At 37.6% G+C, this 19,273-nt stretch overlaps 1 protein-coding gene across 1 annotated transcript in view; it reads right to left on the bottom strand.

The window, feature by feature from the left end:
* LOC134811040 (DNA mismatch repair protein Msh6-like) overlaps nucleotides 1-19,273 on the bottom strand; it is a 61,712-nt gene that overhangs the window by 26,124 nt on the left and 16,315 nt on the right. Inside the window, exons 8-19 of the mRNA XM_063817746.1 lie at nucleotides 19,010-19,198; nucleotides 18,735-18,843; nucleotides 15,093-15,265; nucleotides 13,446-13,650; nucleotides 13,097-13,332; nucleotides 12,602-12,738; nucleotides 11,174-11,388; nucleotides 10,759-10,892; nucleotides 10,311-10,495; nucleotides 9,332-9,472; nucleotides 9,081-9,181; nucleotides 8,674-8,846 (exon numbers count right to left, since the gene is read on the bottom strand). Of these exons, the coding sequence (XP_063673816.1) occupies nucleotides 8,674-8,846; nucleotides 9,081-9,181; nucleotides 9,332-9,472; nucleotides 10,311-10,495; nucleotides 10,759-10,892; nucleotides 11,174-11,388; nucleotides 12,602-12,738; nucleotides 13,097-13,332; nucleotides 13,446-13,650; nucleotides 15,093-15,265; nucleotides 18,735-18,843; nucleotides 19,010-19,198 (1,998 nt within the window). The remainder of the gene's footprint in view (nucleotides 1-8,673; nucleotides 8,847-9,080; nucleotides 9,182-9,331; nucleotides 9,473-10,310; nucleotides 10,496-10,758; nucleotides 10,893-11,173; nucleotides 11,389-12,601; nucleotides 12,739-13,096; nucleotides 13,333-13,445; nucleotides 13,651-15,092; nucleotides 15,266-18,734; nucleotides 18,844-19,009; nucleotides 19,199-19,273) is intronic.

The raw sequence follows: 19,273 nt of genomic DNA, 5'->3' as shown, positions 1-19,273 counted from the left end.
CTGGTCTGCACCAGCTATCAAATTGGTAAAGCTCTCTCACAGGAATCATCCTAGGGTTCAAACGCATTCTCATTTCTGATTTCACAACATGGCTTTCCGGCTTCCGGAATGAATACTGACCAGTACAGTGTCAAAGAGTGATGAGTAATAAAAACCTGTTTGAACATAGTGTGTCTAGAAAACTGTAAGAGAGAGGGAGAGTCAATAAAGGTAGATATGCCATGTTTGGGCATGTGTTTATATCGGAGTGAGCCATCTATTCAATTTATTGATTAATGAACTAGCCTCTAGAAATTTAAATTTCAATAATATCAGTGAACTTATGAAGCTTGGAGAATAAACTTGGAGAGCAATTGTGCAGTCGAGAGGACCTATTAATTTCATATTCTGGTGCATAAGTGCATTTTAGTAATAATAATATTGTGTTTTTAAGCAGAGGCACTTTATTGCATACATACTATCATTGAGATATTATGATAACTTGTCGAGACTACCACAGGCAGACTCGATCAGTAAACTGTTCAATTTGAGAGGGAATCTGCTAAAGAGATCTAAATGCTTTACTTGACAGAATGTTTAATGTTTATGAGTCCTCTTTAAAGATGTCGCATCGAACTGCACCGTAAAAGGAAATGAGGAAGCTCAACAGAAAGTAGAAACTCTCACTATCTCTCAAGTAGATCTGCACTATTTAGTTGCGGTTGTCAGGTTATACCTAGGATTAGGACGCTTACCCGACACACTGCACCGGTCAATTAACTTCCAGTGCTTTTGCAAAAACTGCCCAATATTACTATATTAGAGTACAGTTATGAAGAGTTAAACTAGAGAAGACAGTTATTTGACAAGAGGAAACTTGCGAGGCACCAGGTGGTGAAGGGTTGGACCCAGAAAAACAAACGTGTTTTTTCTAGTAAAATATTACAGTAAAAAACGATGCCCTGAGTAAATAATTATATTTACAGTAAGAAATTTAGAAAATATCAACATTTTGTATCTTGAAGTTAACGTCAATTCCTAGACACGGATATTGGATACACCTGAATATTTGTAAAATCAAGACATCTCAATCAGAAAGGTGGGATCAGTCCTTCCCAACCTTAAACATCAACATTACAACAATCTAATACCAGTCCCAGCTTAACCACTTGAAGTTTTATTTCTCACGGGAACCGTTTACACAGGCTCACAGCACACTATTTTTATTGTTATGAAGGAACACGTCAAACACCATTTTTGTTAGGAGATAAACGCCCAAAATTAAGAGTGCTATAATAGACATGCTTAAATAATTGAGCGAGAGCTCTTTATTCTTGAACAATCTGCCATCTCTTTAAAAGTTAAAATGTGACCTTGTCACTCCCTGTTGCAGTTGCCTTTTTAAATACTCCCCAAAAGATTTCCAAATATTGGCCGTTGTATGTTCAACATAAAAAATATTCGACAAAGAAATAAATAATGGGGTGCAAAGATCTTCGTTGATATCAGCCACTCACGGACAGACATCGGAGACAGAATTCTATTCACTTTACGTGCAAGGATAAATGAATTCTCATGACCAATACCAGAGATGTGTTAAAACATGATACCGACAATATAAAAGCTCTCTCGCGGACTAGTCCCACGCGCTTTATCGCGACACACAAAGATAACACAGCAATCGAAAAACAAATTACGTGTTGAATGTTGCATGTCTGGGATGATCCTGCCGGTAAATCAGTAAATCTAACATAATATACGAGACCGCTTAAATACGACGACAAGGAGGTGATCGTTATACGTGGTATTGGAAATAAGAGATGACGACGAAATTACGGTTTTAATACGCCACGAGTGAGAGGTGTGTTGGCACTCTATTATTATATCAGGGGTGCAATATGTCACACACACGGTAAGTAAAGGGGACCAAATCTAACACCCGTCTCAAATTCAGCACGACTGGTACAATACTTAGCACGGATCAGGGAGAGAGCCGCTACAAACAATGTGAGGGGGATTATGGTAAATCAAACTGTAATTCTCAAATAACATTATCACCGTTCAGAGACGGTTGAAGAGTGGATTATGAAGTGGACAATGCCGCCGGTTATACTTATAATACTTATCCCACGAGTAACTACTGTTTTTCTATCTGAGGTTTTTTTCGGGGTAGGTTGTTTTTTTGGCTAGAAAAAAAACTTGGTAGCTACAATGCAAAATCCTTCCAACAAACTGGAAACTTACAAGCGGGGTGATTCAAGCTGTAAAATATTTGACACTAAGTATAATTGTCCAAAGATTGTTGTGGTGAAATAGCGTTAAGGCACAACCAGAGAGCTCTACGACAAACTATTCGTGTGAGACTGTGAGTAACTCACCGTAGTTCAGTGAGAGGAAGAGAGAGAGAGTTTTAAATGAGAGAGTCTACCTGTTTACTTCCACTACCAGTGCCACGGAGACCGTATTTTTCAGATTTTAGGTGCTCTACTTGTGGTCAAGTGGTCCCTTGAACTCGTATATGAGTTTTCATTAAGATTGGACAAAAAATGACTGAGTTATGAGCCAAAAACCATTTGACCATATTTGGGTATACGCACCAATTTTGATCGATTTCGGCCAATAAATTGGTCAAATATCAATATTTTTGAATGGAATTAACTTTATATGGAAGGTAAGCCTATTCTACACATTCTCTATGAATATCAGCTCAATATCTACCTAACTGTGGATTCTGTGTTCAAATAATCGCAAAAAATGAAAAAACTGCCCATATCTCAGTTCGCGACATTTGCAAAACTGACTTCGCTCAAAACAATAGAACTCAATAGGGTTTCAATATTTTTACATGAAATTTTCAGAATCAACGTAGAATCGCATTTCGACCTTAAGTTTTGGGACAGAATTTTGAGTTAGGCCTTTAAAAAAATTTGGCGGCCAAATTCTGAAATTTGCCGGGCATTTTTTTTTCAGGGTGAAATCTTTTTCGACAAGTATTTTAACATTTGGGGAAAATTTGGGACTAATTTAAATTCGGAATATTTATTTTAGCATGACGTGGCATTCTTTTTGTTAGTTCAGTTCGTTTTCAATTTTAATCTTAATTTTAATTTTCAGTACGTTTTACCTAACAATATCATCATTTTTAGCTAGCAGAATGGTTTTCAGAGGGCATTAATGAAATGTACTATGAGCTGGTCCCAAGTCCAGACGCCATTTTATTCTTTGTAATTTTCAATAACCCTGTCTAGTCATTGACTACTGATACTTAGTCGTAGGGGGGTCTGCTTTTGGTGCGTGCTTCGTGGACTCGCGTATGAAGAAAACTGTTTGACCACTTTCTTTATAAACTACATTTATCTAAAGATTTATTTTAAATGTTTGTTGGACATAAACTTGTTCATTACAGTCGTTTTGCATCCAACCCAGCTTCAACTTCCAGTTCCACCAAATTGCAGCCAACTAAAATTGCTCATTCTTCGTGGACTATTTGGTGGATATTTGTTTGCTAAATTTCCAGGAATTAAAGTTGACTAAATGCCCTGTCATGTCAGTGTCATTGGTAGTGAGGTCACATGGACAAATTGACTCCAGACTAATCAATCAAGACAACGGCAATCATTTGTTTTATTGGCTATGATGGCAGGAAAATAGTGGCTATATAGTGGCTCCCAGTGGCTATATAGTGGGTATATCAAGACGTACAGAGAGAAGAACAGTTTAAATGGTAAATCGCTGTGACTGAAAACTAGTGGCTCTGCTTGAATAGTGAATACCTTTCATAACAAAACTCTGGGACTGCGAAAATAGAATAGAGTACCACTCAGTTATAAATAAATAAATTCTAACATTTATTACACGCTTTGACATTAAAATATACCCAATAAAGTTGTAAATTTAAGTCATTCAAGCGAGACTTGGAAATATCAAGATTATGCACTTCTTTATCAGTTCAGACATTATGGACAAATATTGGTATAAAATTACCAAAATTATGCACTTTCATATCAGCTCAGACATTATAGACAAATATTAGGAATATTATCAAAAGCTAGGCGGAAATAAAATGTCTTTAGGGCATTTTGAAACATTCTACCGATGATAATCTCACTGAGTAAGGTAGTTCATTCCAAATTATTGGTCGACAAAACATAAATACAGCATCTGTTCGTCTGAAATGAGGAGCAGGAGGAACTTCGAAAGGAAATTATTCGGGTGGGGAAAGTTTAAGGAAATCATTATTCAAAAATAGTTGAAGCATTCTTTACGCAAACAGACTGAATCGTGAAATTTACGATGTTTTCGCAGTTATCATTTTATGATTTTAAATATTTGTGCGATCTTCAAAAAATAGCAATATAGTTACGAAAAATTTAGTCTACCATAAATTGAGTCAAAATTTCGACTAAAATTGTTGTAAACCAGATTTATTGAGACTAAATTTTTCGGCGACTAATTTAAAAGCAGACCAATATTCAAGTAGAGCATCTATGACATGAATATTATTGAGCTTACGTTGTTTATAATTAATATAATGACATCACCGTTCCTACTGGTTTATTTTTGAAAAATTCTTTATTGCAACAAATCATTTAATCAACATGCCTGACGTTTTAAACTTTAGAGTATGACTTTGTGTGCGAAATCGGAAAAAAAATACATAGCTAAATAATGGAAAAAATCAAATAAATGGACTGGAAAATGGTCTCGAACAGTTGAAAAGATGTGACTAAAATTGTTTTGGACTAAAAATTTGCGAAATTTGTGTCTAAAATTATGGTAACCAACATTTTTGTAACCAAATTTATTGGCCATAAGGTATTATTATATAATATAGAATTTGAATTTTTCCTCTGACTGAAGTTAATGGTGGTAGTCTGAACTAAACAATTATTGGATGAATACAAGTCATGTGATTTTCCTTCTAAACACCGCCTTAAATACTCAATACTCATGTCCTACGAGTTCACTATTGTTTTCCCACGTGTAGATGATGTTATCTTTAGTGTTTGATGTTTGTTTTCAGTGCTGTGCTCAAAGATACTTTTAAGCTACTGCGAAAACTCTTTCTAACAAACTAGGAACTCAAAATCACAAATATCTTCCTGGATCTATAAATGAAATACAAGATATATAGGCATCTCAAATATGATTTGATGATGTCTTACAATTTGATGATGTCTTACAAAGATGATCCCAGTCAAACTACCTCAAAGATGATAAAGTAAGATAGGTCCCCCATCGCTGTTTGGAGCTTTATTAGCAGAGGTTAACTATCTGGAAGTGGAACCATCGCTCCGACAAATCACAGTTTAATTAATATCAGAGGAATAATACCCCGTCAGACGTGGTTTACGTGATCCCCTGTCCCCAGTATCTGTAACCTCCCAAAAAGACCTGTCAAGCGCCTCATTGTCATATACCCATTGGGGCCTTATAGTTATATTCACGTACTGTGTGGTATTGTGATGCAAGAGCTAATAGTAATCCTCGTAAATATTTAGTTAGCAGGTAACTGATTTATTTTACAATTATGGTAGTGGCACAACGTGCAACTTATATTATTTTACTGGCATGGATGGTTTACAACTATTTTTACATTTCGTCCAGGCCTCATCAAATTATATTATCAGATAATTTATCTCAGATAATTTGTCTCTTGATAATATGTACATTAACTTAGTCCTGGTATTACCAGTGGTAATGGAAGAAAGAACTGTTCTTTTGGTGGAGGTGATTTGGGAGTAGGCCACCAAAGAAGACATGTGTTTGCGCTATATAAATCTGTTCATTTTTGTTACTCATTTTGTTACTTCATTTTGTTCATTAGTTACTTTGCACCTATCTGGATCTCTCTAGACTCCATAACCAATGTTAACTTCCAGTTCCACGTATTGATTAGTAATGTCAATTCACAGCTACTAGATGTATTTTGTGGTTGTTAAACTTAAAAGTTAACTTAAAGTGTGGTCGGTCCTACTTTCTTGGTGACGTCACTTAAACGAGTTGATTGTAGACTAATCAAGACTTGCAACTCTCCTACAATTATCTATTTTATTCACTTAGACCGCAAGACAATTGTGAGATTGTTCTGTTTACAAATGTGCGATTAAAGGCGCACAAAATGTTTGATCTGATAGTTTGCCAGTCAATTCAAAAAACGTTAACTCAAAGACTTCACATAAATTATCAAACTAACATTTCATATGAAGGCTTCAGCAACCCACGATTAAATTGTGGTGATCGGTTACATGAAAACTTTGGAACACATGGTCGGTCGTAAATGGTCGTTTTTCGGCGTAGGGTGAAAACCAAAGCAATATGTATGTGATTTTAAGACGAATGAAAGAACGATAGAAAATACCATATTCGGTCAATACAAGCAATAGTTCATCTTTCATCTCATTATTAGGTTTAGGTTTAGTATGCAAGTTATTATATTATCGAGAGAGGTTTATTTAGAAGCATTCAATTCTGTATAATTATGTATTGTTTGAAAAGATTTAGATAAATATAAGTTTAACATTGCGAGGCACAAATCTTCCCTGAGGCAGTCGGCATCTCAAATGTGATTTAATTTTAAGACGCCCTTACAATTTGACGATGTCTTACAAAGATGATCCCAGTCAAACTACCTCAAAGATGATAAAGTAAGATAGGTCCACCATCGCTGTTTGGAGCTTTATTAGCAGAGGTTAACTATTTGGAAGTGGAACCATCGCTCCGACAAATCACAGTTTAATTAATATCAGAGGAATAATACCCCGTCGTCATGTATTTGGCCGAAGCCTTTAAGGACAAGAACAGAGTTATAACTTATAGAAATTATATACCTTACAAGACTTTTTTGTGGCGGACCAATTTGCGACGACCGAAATTTTGACGGTCCGAAAATATGGCGAAATTGAACAAAAACCGTCACATTTCGGACGTCACAGAAAATAAGGGTATTTTTCATCATTTTTTGTGACAGTAAGCAGTAAGGAAATTTCTGAAAATCGGTAAAATCATGTTCAAACTTAGTCTGTATTAAGACTGTAAGACTTTCATGTTAGCACATACATGTATTTTAATGCAAATTTAAACTGTATTGCTTGACATTCAATTCGTCATTGGTGTGGTGATAATTTGTCCCAAGATGCCAGAATTATTTATTTATTTTACTTGATATTACTTTTTAGAAACAAAATAAAGCAGTGAAGGCACAGTCATTGAAATAAGCTAAAAGATAATGCGACGGATTCTATTACGACGACCGAAATTTTGGCGGTCCGAAAATATGGCGAAATTTTGGCGGTCCGAAAATATGGCGAAATTTTCGGAAAATATGGCGAAATTTTCGGAAAACCGCCACATTTCGTACGTTATAAATACTAGCAGGAACCCGTCTACCCTAAAGTGGTGTCAAGACTCGAGAGACTAAAATAATTATTACCTATTTAATTTGCGTTTTTGACACCACTTGGGAGTCCAAATTTTGGGCACTAAAATTCTTATTCCTTGGCCAATTTTTTACTTTTTCATGCTGATTTGAAGGCCATTAAAGCATTTGACCCAGTCAAAAAAGTTTCAGTTGTATATCTTTTACGGTTTTTGCGGAAAGTCGCGTTAAAGTTGATGCCATGGTGTCAGTAAAATGGCACGGAACCATATATATCGTCTCGCTTTATATATAGTAAGATGTCTTGTAAGGTATATATGGGTGATAATCAGATAACCCATAATATTGACTAGACGATAAAGATCTACATTGTTCATCGGTCTCCGTTTCAACTTGACCACATGCTTAGTAAGCAATGTAAAATAGGGCGTGACGGAGCTTAACGTCGTAAATATTTAGTTACTATGTAACACAATAACCTTATGAGCCCCAATTTGGTCGACCCTAATGTGGCCAAATACGTCTCCAGTGGTCATACTTAGGGCCGGACTGCACTGCCTTCTTGGTCAACAAAATTAGAACTTTTCGTAAACATTTGACTTATGGTGATCAAAATTATGAACGATTTATTCCAAAAACTGTTGCCCTAGAAAAACGTGATTTGAGATTTGGTTACGAAAAAGACGACTTACCTAGCTCCAAACCTATGGATACTGTATAAATTTCGGACTTATTTGCTTGCTATTTATATACCGCTATTTCCCATAGAAATTGATTTGGTCCCATTCATTTCTCGACATTCTGCAGTAATATCCTCAATATCAGGTATCGCCCGAACTTTCTCGAAATTGATTATTCGACTAGGCATACGCTGTAACGATACATCTTTACAGTTGTTCATGTTGCCAATCCATTAATATAGACTTGTAATTTATATCATTCCAGATACAACAGTCCAATCCCAGGACAATCATTAGATCTAGAATTGTTCTGTTAGCGTCTGCGTGGACGGCTAGCGACTATAGAGCGCCAGTGGAACTAGAAACAGAGGAAGTTACTGCATCGTTTAGCTTTGTGTGGTAATATGCATTAATTATGACTTCAACTGTTGGAAATTATATATTTACTGAGCAACAGTCGGGTGCTTGTCTGATCGGTTGGCGAGATTGTCAGTAAAAAGCGACAAGGCTCTTGATGTCGCTTTGTAATTGTCGTTTATATGTTATAGACCTTTAAACCATTAACTATACCACTCAGGGAGGATGGAATTTAAATATCAGGTTGAAAAATTGCAAGGTAAATGTAAAACTACATACCTGGTCACCTCCCAGGGTTGTGTCGTTAGGGATAAACTCCCCAGGGGAGAAAGAGGGCATCAGAGTGGGGTGACTACCGTCTTCTATCTTAAGAAATGGTTCTTCCGAGACAACTATCTCCGGTCTTATCGTCTCGTGAGAGGAGCTGTACAGTGCCAGCGACAGTAACACGTCTGAGGGGTTGTAGAATGTAGATTGTAGAGGATCATAAGATGGCGGAGTGTCGGCGGTTTGGAGCTTAGGCTCTGACGCCGCATATTAATTATAAGCGATGATGGTAAACCAGTTAAGCTGTGTCTCATGAGTATGTTAATGCTTTTCATACAAAGTTACAACAAAGTCTTCATGTTATGTATCCTGGGTTTGGACAGGTATTTCCATCGCGTTACATAATAATGATATCTTACCAAGCAGTGCGCTACACTTCACAGCTCTGCTCCACATGTCATAGTGTTTGGAGAACTTGTGGAAGAGCACCCTCATTGTATCCCTTAGGGCCTCTTCTTTCCTGCGATCATCGAGTAATCAACCGGGCCAGTTCATGAAAATCTAAGTTTTAATTGATATAATCGCTAAAACGCATATTAACCGAATAAACTTCTTGATTTTGTTGCCATTTAATGCTATAATAGACGGCTAAATCGCACATAACAGTTACCTGATCTCAGCTTTTTCCAGGTCCACTTTAAGCTGCTTTGCTTCGGGAAAGTAGTATCTGACGAATCCCTTCCTCTGAGACTGTACTTCCCAAGATGATGGCACCCTCTTACTGGCTGAGTCTGGGACTTCTGTCTGGAACCTGAAAATGCGTTTATTAAATACAATTTATCGTTTTCGTGTCCTAAATCCTAAAATGTCGTCTGATTCCTAATAGCATATTTCTCATTCATCTTCAAAAGTAAACAGAATTCTCCTTTGATTTTATAGCTCTGCAGACTAACCATAATCTGGTTAGTATAAAGGAATTCTAAATTTATCCTGATAAATCTTGCTGCATGCTTATAAACAATTAATTTTCGTTGTCTGGTAAGAAATATGTCTGATAAATTATAAAACTGCGCCACGGGCAACCGAAACTACGTAAGAATGAGACACCAAGAATGAGACACTGGCTCAGCCCCACCCTAAAGTTTTAATTACTTAACTTAATAACTAAGATAACTATAAAACTATAAAGTCGGCATGTTCCATAATCAATTGTGAGTTATGTCGAATACCGATCTGTCTGAGCAGTTTAGTGCTGGCACACATTTAGCTGCATTGTCTCATTGTGCAGTGGACTCCACTTCCAGTGGAGGCTGGAGCCAGTGGAGGCTGGAGCTTGATTTGTAAAAAGGGAAGATCGGGGAAATTAAAATTCGAAGTGTTCAAATACTGACCAGTTACACAATTTTAAGTTTTCTAAATCTTTCTTTATGCCATGACCGAAGCTGTCATTTATTTAGTATCCATTAGTATCACTGTTACTTACCACCCATATAACTATTAACCACGACAACAGAAACTAAATCTAATTATTTTAGGTTAATTGTGTTGAAAAATTTCTCAAAAAACGTAAAACATCATAAACTTAAAAATAGTGTCCAAAATAAACAGTCCCGATAAGATACCACAATTTTCATCAGATTAACTGTTACCTGTTTTTAGCTGTCCCGAAGAAGCTTAGGTTACACTGGAGTTGAGATTTGTACTTTCGTAGACAAGTCTCAAATTCTTGCTCAATGGCCTCAATCTCAGATGCAACCTGATCAAAATCCTCGTTGACCCCCTCCTTGGGAATTATAATACCCTTCTTTAAAGCTTCTTCTTTGTCGAAACAGTTCTGAAAACAGAATATCATTAATTGAGAATCCATAATAACACTGCCCCGCTCTCTGTAAACTTAGTTGAGGTGTGGTGGTAATTACACTTAACGTTTACACGTCATGATGGTTTTATAATACAACGAGGCAGCCTACAATTACAACGTATTATATCCTTATTATACTGATAAATGATATATTATTTAGACTTTAGAGCATTATCTCAAGACAAAGCATGACTCATCGTGTCGTCATGGAATTATAGGCATGGTAATCAAGTAACCTGGTAAAACTTCAATAAGTCAGTAAGATCTGGGAATCCCTTTTCAGCGTCGATTTCAGCTATTTCTTTGAGCAAGTCTGAAGTAAACTGGACGTCTTCGAACAGTTTCATCATACTCATCAGCTTTGCAAAACCTGGGAAAATCGGGTAAGTAAGGTAGATCCTCCCTCAATACTTAGATTGAGCTGTAGAAAGTGGTTGAAATAAACGAAGCCAGCTCAAATACTCAGTCTTGACAGATAAGCCCAATTATTAAATTAAATTTGATTATTGAATTAATGTTGCGCAATTTGATTAGTCAAATTAAAATTGCTGATCCTTTCTGAGACTGGGCGGGGGCTGTTCAAAGAACAGTTATTTCAACGTGATCTCAAGAAACAAGAACTTGGATGATCATGATGTACATGAAACTTACCGTCAAGCGAGTTGACAAGATCGACCACTTTCTTCTTGCTATAAATCTCAGCATCAAAGAATACGGCTCTAGAATCGGGATGTTCCCTCGGCATCTTTACACCCTGCGCGTGTATCTTGCGAAGAAGTCGCTCCAAGTCGGGAACTTTCTTCAGAGCACCCTGGACTTGCTTCACTTTGCCGGGATGCGCTAGCAGATTGTCTATGGCATCTAACCTGTGGAGATTTGTGGGTAGAGCAATAGTAGCGAGGAATTAATACAGTATTTCTAGTTATAATATTTGAAGTTAATAAATCAAATATAAATTACAGCTCTACTCCAGTCTTCCTCAGCCACTAAATTCTGAACTATTAACTTTAAGCTATTTAATTTTCCTGTTAAGCAATTTAATTTTATGTTTCAAATCTCCAGTATCATTATTCCGGCAACATACAGGGTGGGCCAAAATTCAGTACCCATACGTTGGCCTTAATAGCTCCGCCGTGTTTTATATTTGAGAGCTGTTGCTTTGCAGATGGCATACTGTACTTACTGGTTCGAGGATTCCGTCGTCAAAATTTGAAAATTCGAATATTTTAGACCACGCCCATTCAATATTAAAACACTTATATTGTTTTCTCTGAACATGCTGAACGCCTAATTTTTTTCAGAGACGGTAGATTATCAAATGTTGCATATGATCTGAAAACATGAGGCAAAACGGATTAGAAATGACGAAGTTATCAAGCATTTTCTGTATCTCGTTAACAAAATTGACTGGGTGATTATGTGACACCGTGACACGACACCTTAATTGGGCACCCTTAACAATTCCCATAATGTATAACGGGGTAGTTAACGGGGGCACCTTATCACGTGATTAGGTAAACCAATCACCTGATCACACGTAATGAATAAACTCGTTATGCTTCATATCTCGGTCATCTGAGAAGCTACAGTTCTAATTCTTTCAGGACAAACGTAATTCGAATGGCCAAACACAATTCAATAACATTTAGCTTGATCCGACTATCCAAACTATCAAATAAATGTGATAATGAACCTCCATTTGAAAAAAATGAACGCGAATATTTTTCGAGTTGACAAATTCCTCGAACCAGTGGTGGTACTAAGTCATACCAGAAAGAAGTATTTAAATTGGGCACTCAGTGACTGAGCTATAAAGGCCAACGTATGGGTACTGACTTTTGGCCCACCCTGTACTTAATAGTAAATTCTTCATTGACCATCGCATATAATTCAGTATTATTAGTTTCATTGTACGTATTTCATAACCACACACAGTGAAATTTGTAGTTGAATCCGCGAAAATTATGTCGCATTTTGAACAAAGACTAGATAGAGTTGACAGTACTAGCAGCTAGCTGAGTATAGGGTGTTCAAATTTGAAATTATAATCTCTTATTTTATGAAGTAAGTAAGTCTTACCTGCGATTTATTTGGGCAGGATTACAGAGCGGAGCACAAACCCACTGTCTCAACAACCTTTTCCCTGCTGCAGTGACACACCTGTCCAGTATACTTAGCAGCGAGCCTTCCTGCTTACCCTCACTCGTGCACAAGATCTGAAAATAGTTAGATTATAGTTATACGGACAATTTAAACTTTTTTTAAATGATACAACGGATATTTTTAGACGTTTTTCATTCAAAAATCATTAGAGCACAATGGACGATCGTATAGTTTTAAAACGGGCGACACCAGCAGCTGCCGCAAAAGTTTAAAAACGAATCGGTACAAATACAATTCACATTTCACAAAAGAGGACATGTTTGTTTTGCGTCATATTTTATTCAAACAAACTTTTTAATACTTTCAGCAAATAATTTGCACTCAGGATGCATAAAAGTTAACACTATAAATATTGCGTGTTTATTGTCTAGCCACGCCTACAAATAATAATGGAAAAGCTTCAGAGTTTACCTCTAAGTTAGCGATGGAAATGTTGTCTAAAACCAGCTTTTGATTCTCAGACGGGAACTTGTTGCCACCACTTCGCACATGAAACTGCTCAGGAGCAAACAACTGGAACTGCTTGAGAGCCAACAAGGGTCGCTCTATCAGGCACTTCTGCAGGTAACAGATACAGCCTCCCAGGGACGACACAGCCAGGGAGTACTCTTCTTTGGGTTCCGCGTTAAAGCTTCTTTCTTCACCCACTGTATGTATAGTGGAGTGAAGTTTGTGAACTTAAATATTAAATAAATTTAGCGTTTCCGAGTGGAAATATAACGAATACATTTCACCAGAATATATGATGGTGAGCTCGAACCTGTGATCTCGGAGAAGAGTTGCGGCCACACAGCATCATCCTGCCCCTCCTCCACAAAGTATTTTCCCGAGGCTAGCTGATTCAGTGTCTTGTTAGCACCCCAGAACTCCTTTTCTTTAGTTAGTGGTTCCTGAAGAGCTTGTCCCAGCTCCATCTTCAGAACGTTCTGCAGCTTGTCTGATATCTCTCTTCGTGGATAGAGAACCTGAGGAAGATAATTCAGAAACTTTAAGGAAATTTCATTTTCTCATTTATAATTGAACTGTGCATCGAAGAAAGATGGCCGATTTTTGAATAACCACGTAAAGTTATCTGAATTAGATTGAAATTAAGTTTTGTCACAGTGTATTTCCAGTTTACACTGACCTTAAATTACGATGATAATTACAATTCTAATTTAACAGCCAGGAAGAACACATAGGCACATAATCTACCTGTACATTATCTACATTATTAACTGCGAACGTTATTTTCTCTTTTAACAAAGCAGTGAATGTACTAGTGATAAGAGCTTAATGTGTTAATCTAATGTAAGATGATACCCACACCATCGAGATTAGGATTAGTGAGATTTCTGATTAGTTTCTATAATTATTGTCGAATTGAGCACTATTATTATATTTATTGATTGTTTCCCGTCATTTATTAGATAAGGACGAGTTTTGCTATTTTCCTGTTGAGACATCGCTGTGTCCTTCCAGACTAATCGATGCATATCAACATATTTGCTGTTAACATGCTCATATTATGTAATGCTAATACAATTTAGTGATACAGAAATATGCACTTATCAGATCCATGGAAAAGTTAAAGGCAGCTATCTAACAAAACTGTTTCAGGACGTCATGACTATTACTCCATCCTTCATCCTAATATTTCTATTCCACCAAATCTCTGCTGATTATGACTGCTACGACACCAAATGTTGGGGTAGCGGCATGGGTCAGAACTTCTCCATACCTTGTGATAACTCCTACTCCTACTGTACCCTCAACCGATCCGGACTCCCTCTCTGCTGGATAGACGACAGTTTCCACCAGTGGCGGGGACATGGCGTCCACTGTTACGGTCACTACAACTGTGGGACTGACATCAGAGGGGCTGCCATCTGCCAGGATCACGATTACACTGCTGTTGCTGTGTTTATCATCATTGCGTGTGTGATCATGTTCCTGATGGTACTGATGTTCTGTTGTTACGCTAAACACCTAAGAAGAGGACCAGGTACTGGAGGTTGCTGCTGTTGCTGTGAGAGAGAGGAGGAAGGGACAGAAGTGCAGTTTACTGAGTACACTGAGTTGTTGGTTAGGAGCACTGATAATCCTGATAACTGGCGCCCAGCTGTCAGTCACCGGCCTTACTCTCAGGGTCCTTACTCTCAGGAGAGGGAGCCTAGCAGACAGGTCGCCTATCCTTACTACACTATCATCTAAAATATGTGAATGAACTCAGTCGGAGCTTATGTGCAAGAATTTGTGATATTCACGAGCTGCAATATTGGATCAGCAAGCAATCATTAGTGCTTCGCGTATCTTCTGCAGATACACGCCTTATATTACTCTTCAACATTTTTATAACATTGTCGAAATATAAATTTTAAATTCTGTTAACGGTAAAAGCTGATTTTTCGATCTCCATGAAACTGACCTGAACGATGTTGTAGTGAGATATGAGTGTCCGTAGTCTGGAACTGTGTCTGTCGTCAGTGAACTGTGACAGAGTGAAGACCCCGACAGAAGTATCTATCAGGCACACACCATACTCCCCCTCCCCCTCACACACCCCCATCAAGTAACAGTTCTGCACCTCCGGAGACTGACCTGCACAAGTTAGATCGGATTAATTTTAATTTGTTGGAGTTTCTTGTTTGAGATCGAAGTCGTTTGGGATGGTTTGACGCGTTCATGACCACAGCCTATTGATTTGAGATATTTTGAGATGTACAAGGATTTTTACAATGTATGATTTTTGTCCGTGAACTAATATTAGCAGTCATTATCAGATTATCCAATAAAACCCGAAATGAATTACAAACCTTTGTCGCAGACTCACTCTTGCTCCTAACTGTTAAGTGAGACTTATGACGACACAATTTGGGTTGGCAATCGATCAATACCATCGATTTGTCACCGTAATGCATGTTACCATTATAAGCCATGGGAAAATGGATTTATTAACACGGTATCCAGTTTGAGGACCAGAGGACATTTGATCTACTAAACAGTTGCTCCAAAATAAAATTACATCAGTTTTCTGATCCAATTTCCGGACTCTAAAAGGGATTTCAGCAATTAGGTTTCAAGACGTGTTTGTTAATTCTAACGCTATTGTGACGAAGTTGGCACTATCTCATTTCTGAATCTTTCAACCCAGTAACCGTAATTCACAAACCACCGAGCCATTTTAACTTTTTATTGCTGTCCGCATTTTGTTATCTAATAATAAGTAAAACTTTAATTGCTTGAGAAATCGAAGATTTCAATCATTTGGTATGCACAATAATCATGCAAGCTCTTATTATTCGGATACACTGTAGCCGCATTTATTCCGCAACAGTAAAAATCCGATATTATTTTTTGGGCTGATACGATTGCTTTTGACAGTGTTCACTAATTGATATCTACCGCTAGCTTACATCGAACACACCCACTTCTACTCTACTTATTTCCATCCAGTGCCATTGCTTTTCAACATAATATTCAGCCAACTTTTTCACATAATATGCAGTATGATGTTTCGGAAGTTCGAATCTTTGTTTAGTCCCAGCACGCCGGAAATGAACCGGTTTACGATTGGCTTTACTTACTATAAATCTCAGCTCTGCAGTTTAGAGCCATGACCTACCATGCTAAATTAAATTTCAAGTTTTTTAATCGAGCTTCTTAAATAACATCTGATTATCAACAAAAGATATGCCGGGATATGTGGATAAATTGTTTTAAATATCCAATGAAAATGTCATATTGTAGCTTGTGTATTGTGAATGAGATGGAGTGTGAATTGACCGTCGTTTAATTTGGCAAAAGTGGCACGGTTTATCTCGTATATATTTGACACGGTGCTGCTTCGTGTAGAGCGTGATTTGAATATTATTTCGACATTATATCATGTAATTCGAGATTAGGTCTATACCACGCTGCTGGGTCAGCAAATCTCATTATCATAATATCACATAAAAAGTTCATCTGTAGCTGTCGGTGTTCGCTCGTTTTGCTTTGAGGCTGTATACGTTGGAACGTTAATGTGTGCATCTGATCAGTATTGTGAGCGTGAATAGTTTTAATCAGCACCGATACTCGCTCACATTGGCTACAAGTTTAAACGTTTAATAAAGACACTACTTTCCTGGTGTCTAGATATATTCAGTGCTGGTAACCCTCCTATTATCAGTGACACTAGTTTTTCTCTTGCACCAGGTATGAACTTGAACGATCTGATCGCGAGGCTCGTTAGCAAGACGCCGAGTGACACCACGCCGCCGCCGCCAGAAACCCCCGCCAACTCCACCAAGTTCTATCAGATGAAGTGCAGGTCCCGCAACTACTACACCCCTAAACTCTCCAGACAGCTCCCACTCAGGGAGGTTGAGGGATTCTGTAAGGTGGAAATGAGGCACACAACCTCAAAGTTCAAACGAGGCAAACCGATACAGGTTACCGATTACAACTACAAGAAGCAGAGCTACATCAACAATCTCAGTCGCTCGATACAGATGCAACCTACTCAGCTGAATTCTACGCTCAGAAATGAGATGTTATTAAAACAAAATCATGTGATCAGGCTGCCCAAGGATACGAGCAGGAGTATAACGGCTCACAGCAGCACCTGTGTCTCCCCCCTTCCTGAGGTAGAAAGTTGATGTGCTAGCACTGATGATGCAACAGCTCGCATGATCTTCGTTAAACCTGCCTGATTACTGTGTTTACTCGTGTTTCTGATTCCCCCTGCACGTGTTATAACGGATGATAGATCGATTGAAATCTCAAAGTGAATCGTGATCGTCCGGAATTAGTTTCGTTGTTGTTGGTTGAATAATTTATTGATGTACTGCTACAGTAGTTGTTAAAATGTACCACACATTTTTGTCTAAAATAAAATTGACCCCTATCCCAGAACCGAGGAGGTAGCGCAAGTTGCCTCATACGATACAGTCCGATCTTGCAATGCTATTGAGGTTCGTCATCATCAAGGACTTTCTCAGTCAAAAGATACACACGAGTTACGAGATTCATTGTCTTCTTCGCTATTCAAAATGCTGATTGAATATTGAGTGACGGTGAAAATTTCACGATATGACTTATTTTTTGATTTAAAACATTGAGAGTTATGAAATGTTTAAAATATTTTCATTTTATCCTTCAAAATTCAAATGAATTTTCTTACCGAGAACTGAAGGCCATTTCCTAGCGAGAAATGTTTCCGTTTGTTAAAAGGTTCTCACTATCTCAGTAGGAGGTCCCGTCACAGTGACAACAGCAGTGACAACCCCAGTTAGCGAAATCTCATATAAAACAACCATTGGGTCGGAACCGGTTGTTGGAACCAGTGAATTTTGAAGGGTGTCTGGTGCACGCAGAGTTTTATGTCAAATAAGAATATTGTCTTTTCAGTTATAAATAATATGATGTCAATTTTGTCAGATTGCACGCAGATTATAGAACAGTTAAACACTTCCATTTCCATATGCTCTCCACGATAATTGGATGACACATAAATAGCATATTATTGATTTCCTTTACTCTACATTCTAGCCATTTCTTTGAGAGTATACCACGAAGACTAACTAGCCGTAAAATGTCAATCAAATTATCACTCTCAGTATAGATTCGCATGCTAGGAGGTTCGTTTAATATCAAGAAATAACACGATTTTGGAGTTAATACTTAATTATCAGTATTAGTAACAATAGAATTTTAGCTTGTTCAAAAAGGCAGGACCAAAATTATCCGCCTAAGGAAAAAAAACGTTCGCTAACGTCCGTCAATGTCCGCTAATTTCCTTGTCCTTTTTGGACACTCAATAAGATAATAGGACAGTAGCGGACATGTCACCCCACCATCAATCTATGAATAAGGCTAATCATATTTATTAAATCATTGGTAGTATAAAGTATGTATGTACACCTAAAAGAGCTTGTACGGGTAATTTAAGACGTTCAGAAGTCAGGATTAGATAAAAGACCATCACTGAAATGGTTGTCATCGGAGATAATTTGGGACAAATTCTCACCGCTCGCTGCAACCCCAACATACGATGGCTTTAAAATATCAGTAAATTTAACCAACTAACCTTCCAAAACGCTGTGAGTCTTCGTTCCTTTCGTTATAACAGCACAGACCTCCCTGGTCACTGGCTTCCCTTTCATCTCGGCTGGTCGCGAGGTTTGCTCAATGCGGGCCTGTCAGAAAGACCTATTATTCCGGAATTGAACTAATTAATTAACTGCTAAGTGCTTGTAATAGGCTTCGTTTAATTGTCAAACTGAAACTGTAGCAATTCAAGAATAAAATTTAATGTACTATGACTGCCTTGTTCAATTAAGTATAATTCGCAGACAGCCTCACCACTCTGAAGCCTTTCTGGACCAATGTTTCTGAGTATCTCCCAAAAGCCTTCTCAGGAAAGCCGCAGTGAGCGAAGGCCCCCTTCATGTAGATTAAGCCTAGTTCTTTAACGGATATCTCAGCATCCATGTGGTACAACTCGTAGAACTTGCCAACTTTGAAAAACAAAATCAGATCAAAATGTTTGCTCTGAAAAGGGATACAATTTTGAAATAAAATAATAAAACTGTTCACATAAGAACTTTAATTGTTGTTTAATTGCTA

This window comes from Bolinopsis microptera, chromosome 2 (assembly GCF_026151205.1).
Source record: "Bolinopsis microptera isolate Bmic1 chromosome 2, MBARI_Bmic_1.0, whole genome shotgun sequence".
Lineage (NCBI taxonomy): Eukaryota > Metazoa > Ctenophora > Tentaculata > Lobata > Bolinopsidae > Bolinopsis > Bolinopsis microptera.
The sequence above is the reverse complement of the archived record's forward strand: the minus strand, read 5'-3'. Positions and strand labels throughout refer to the sequence as shown.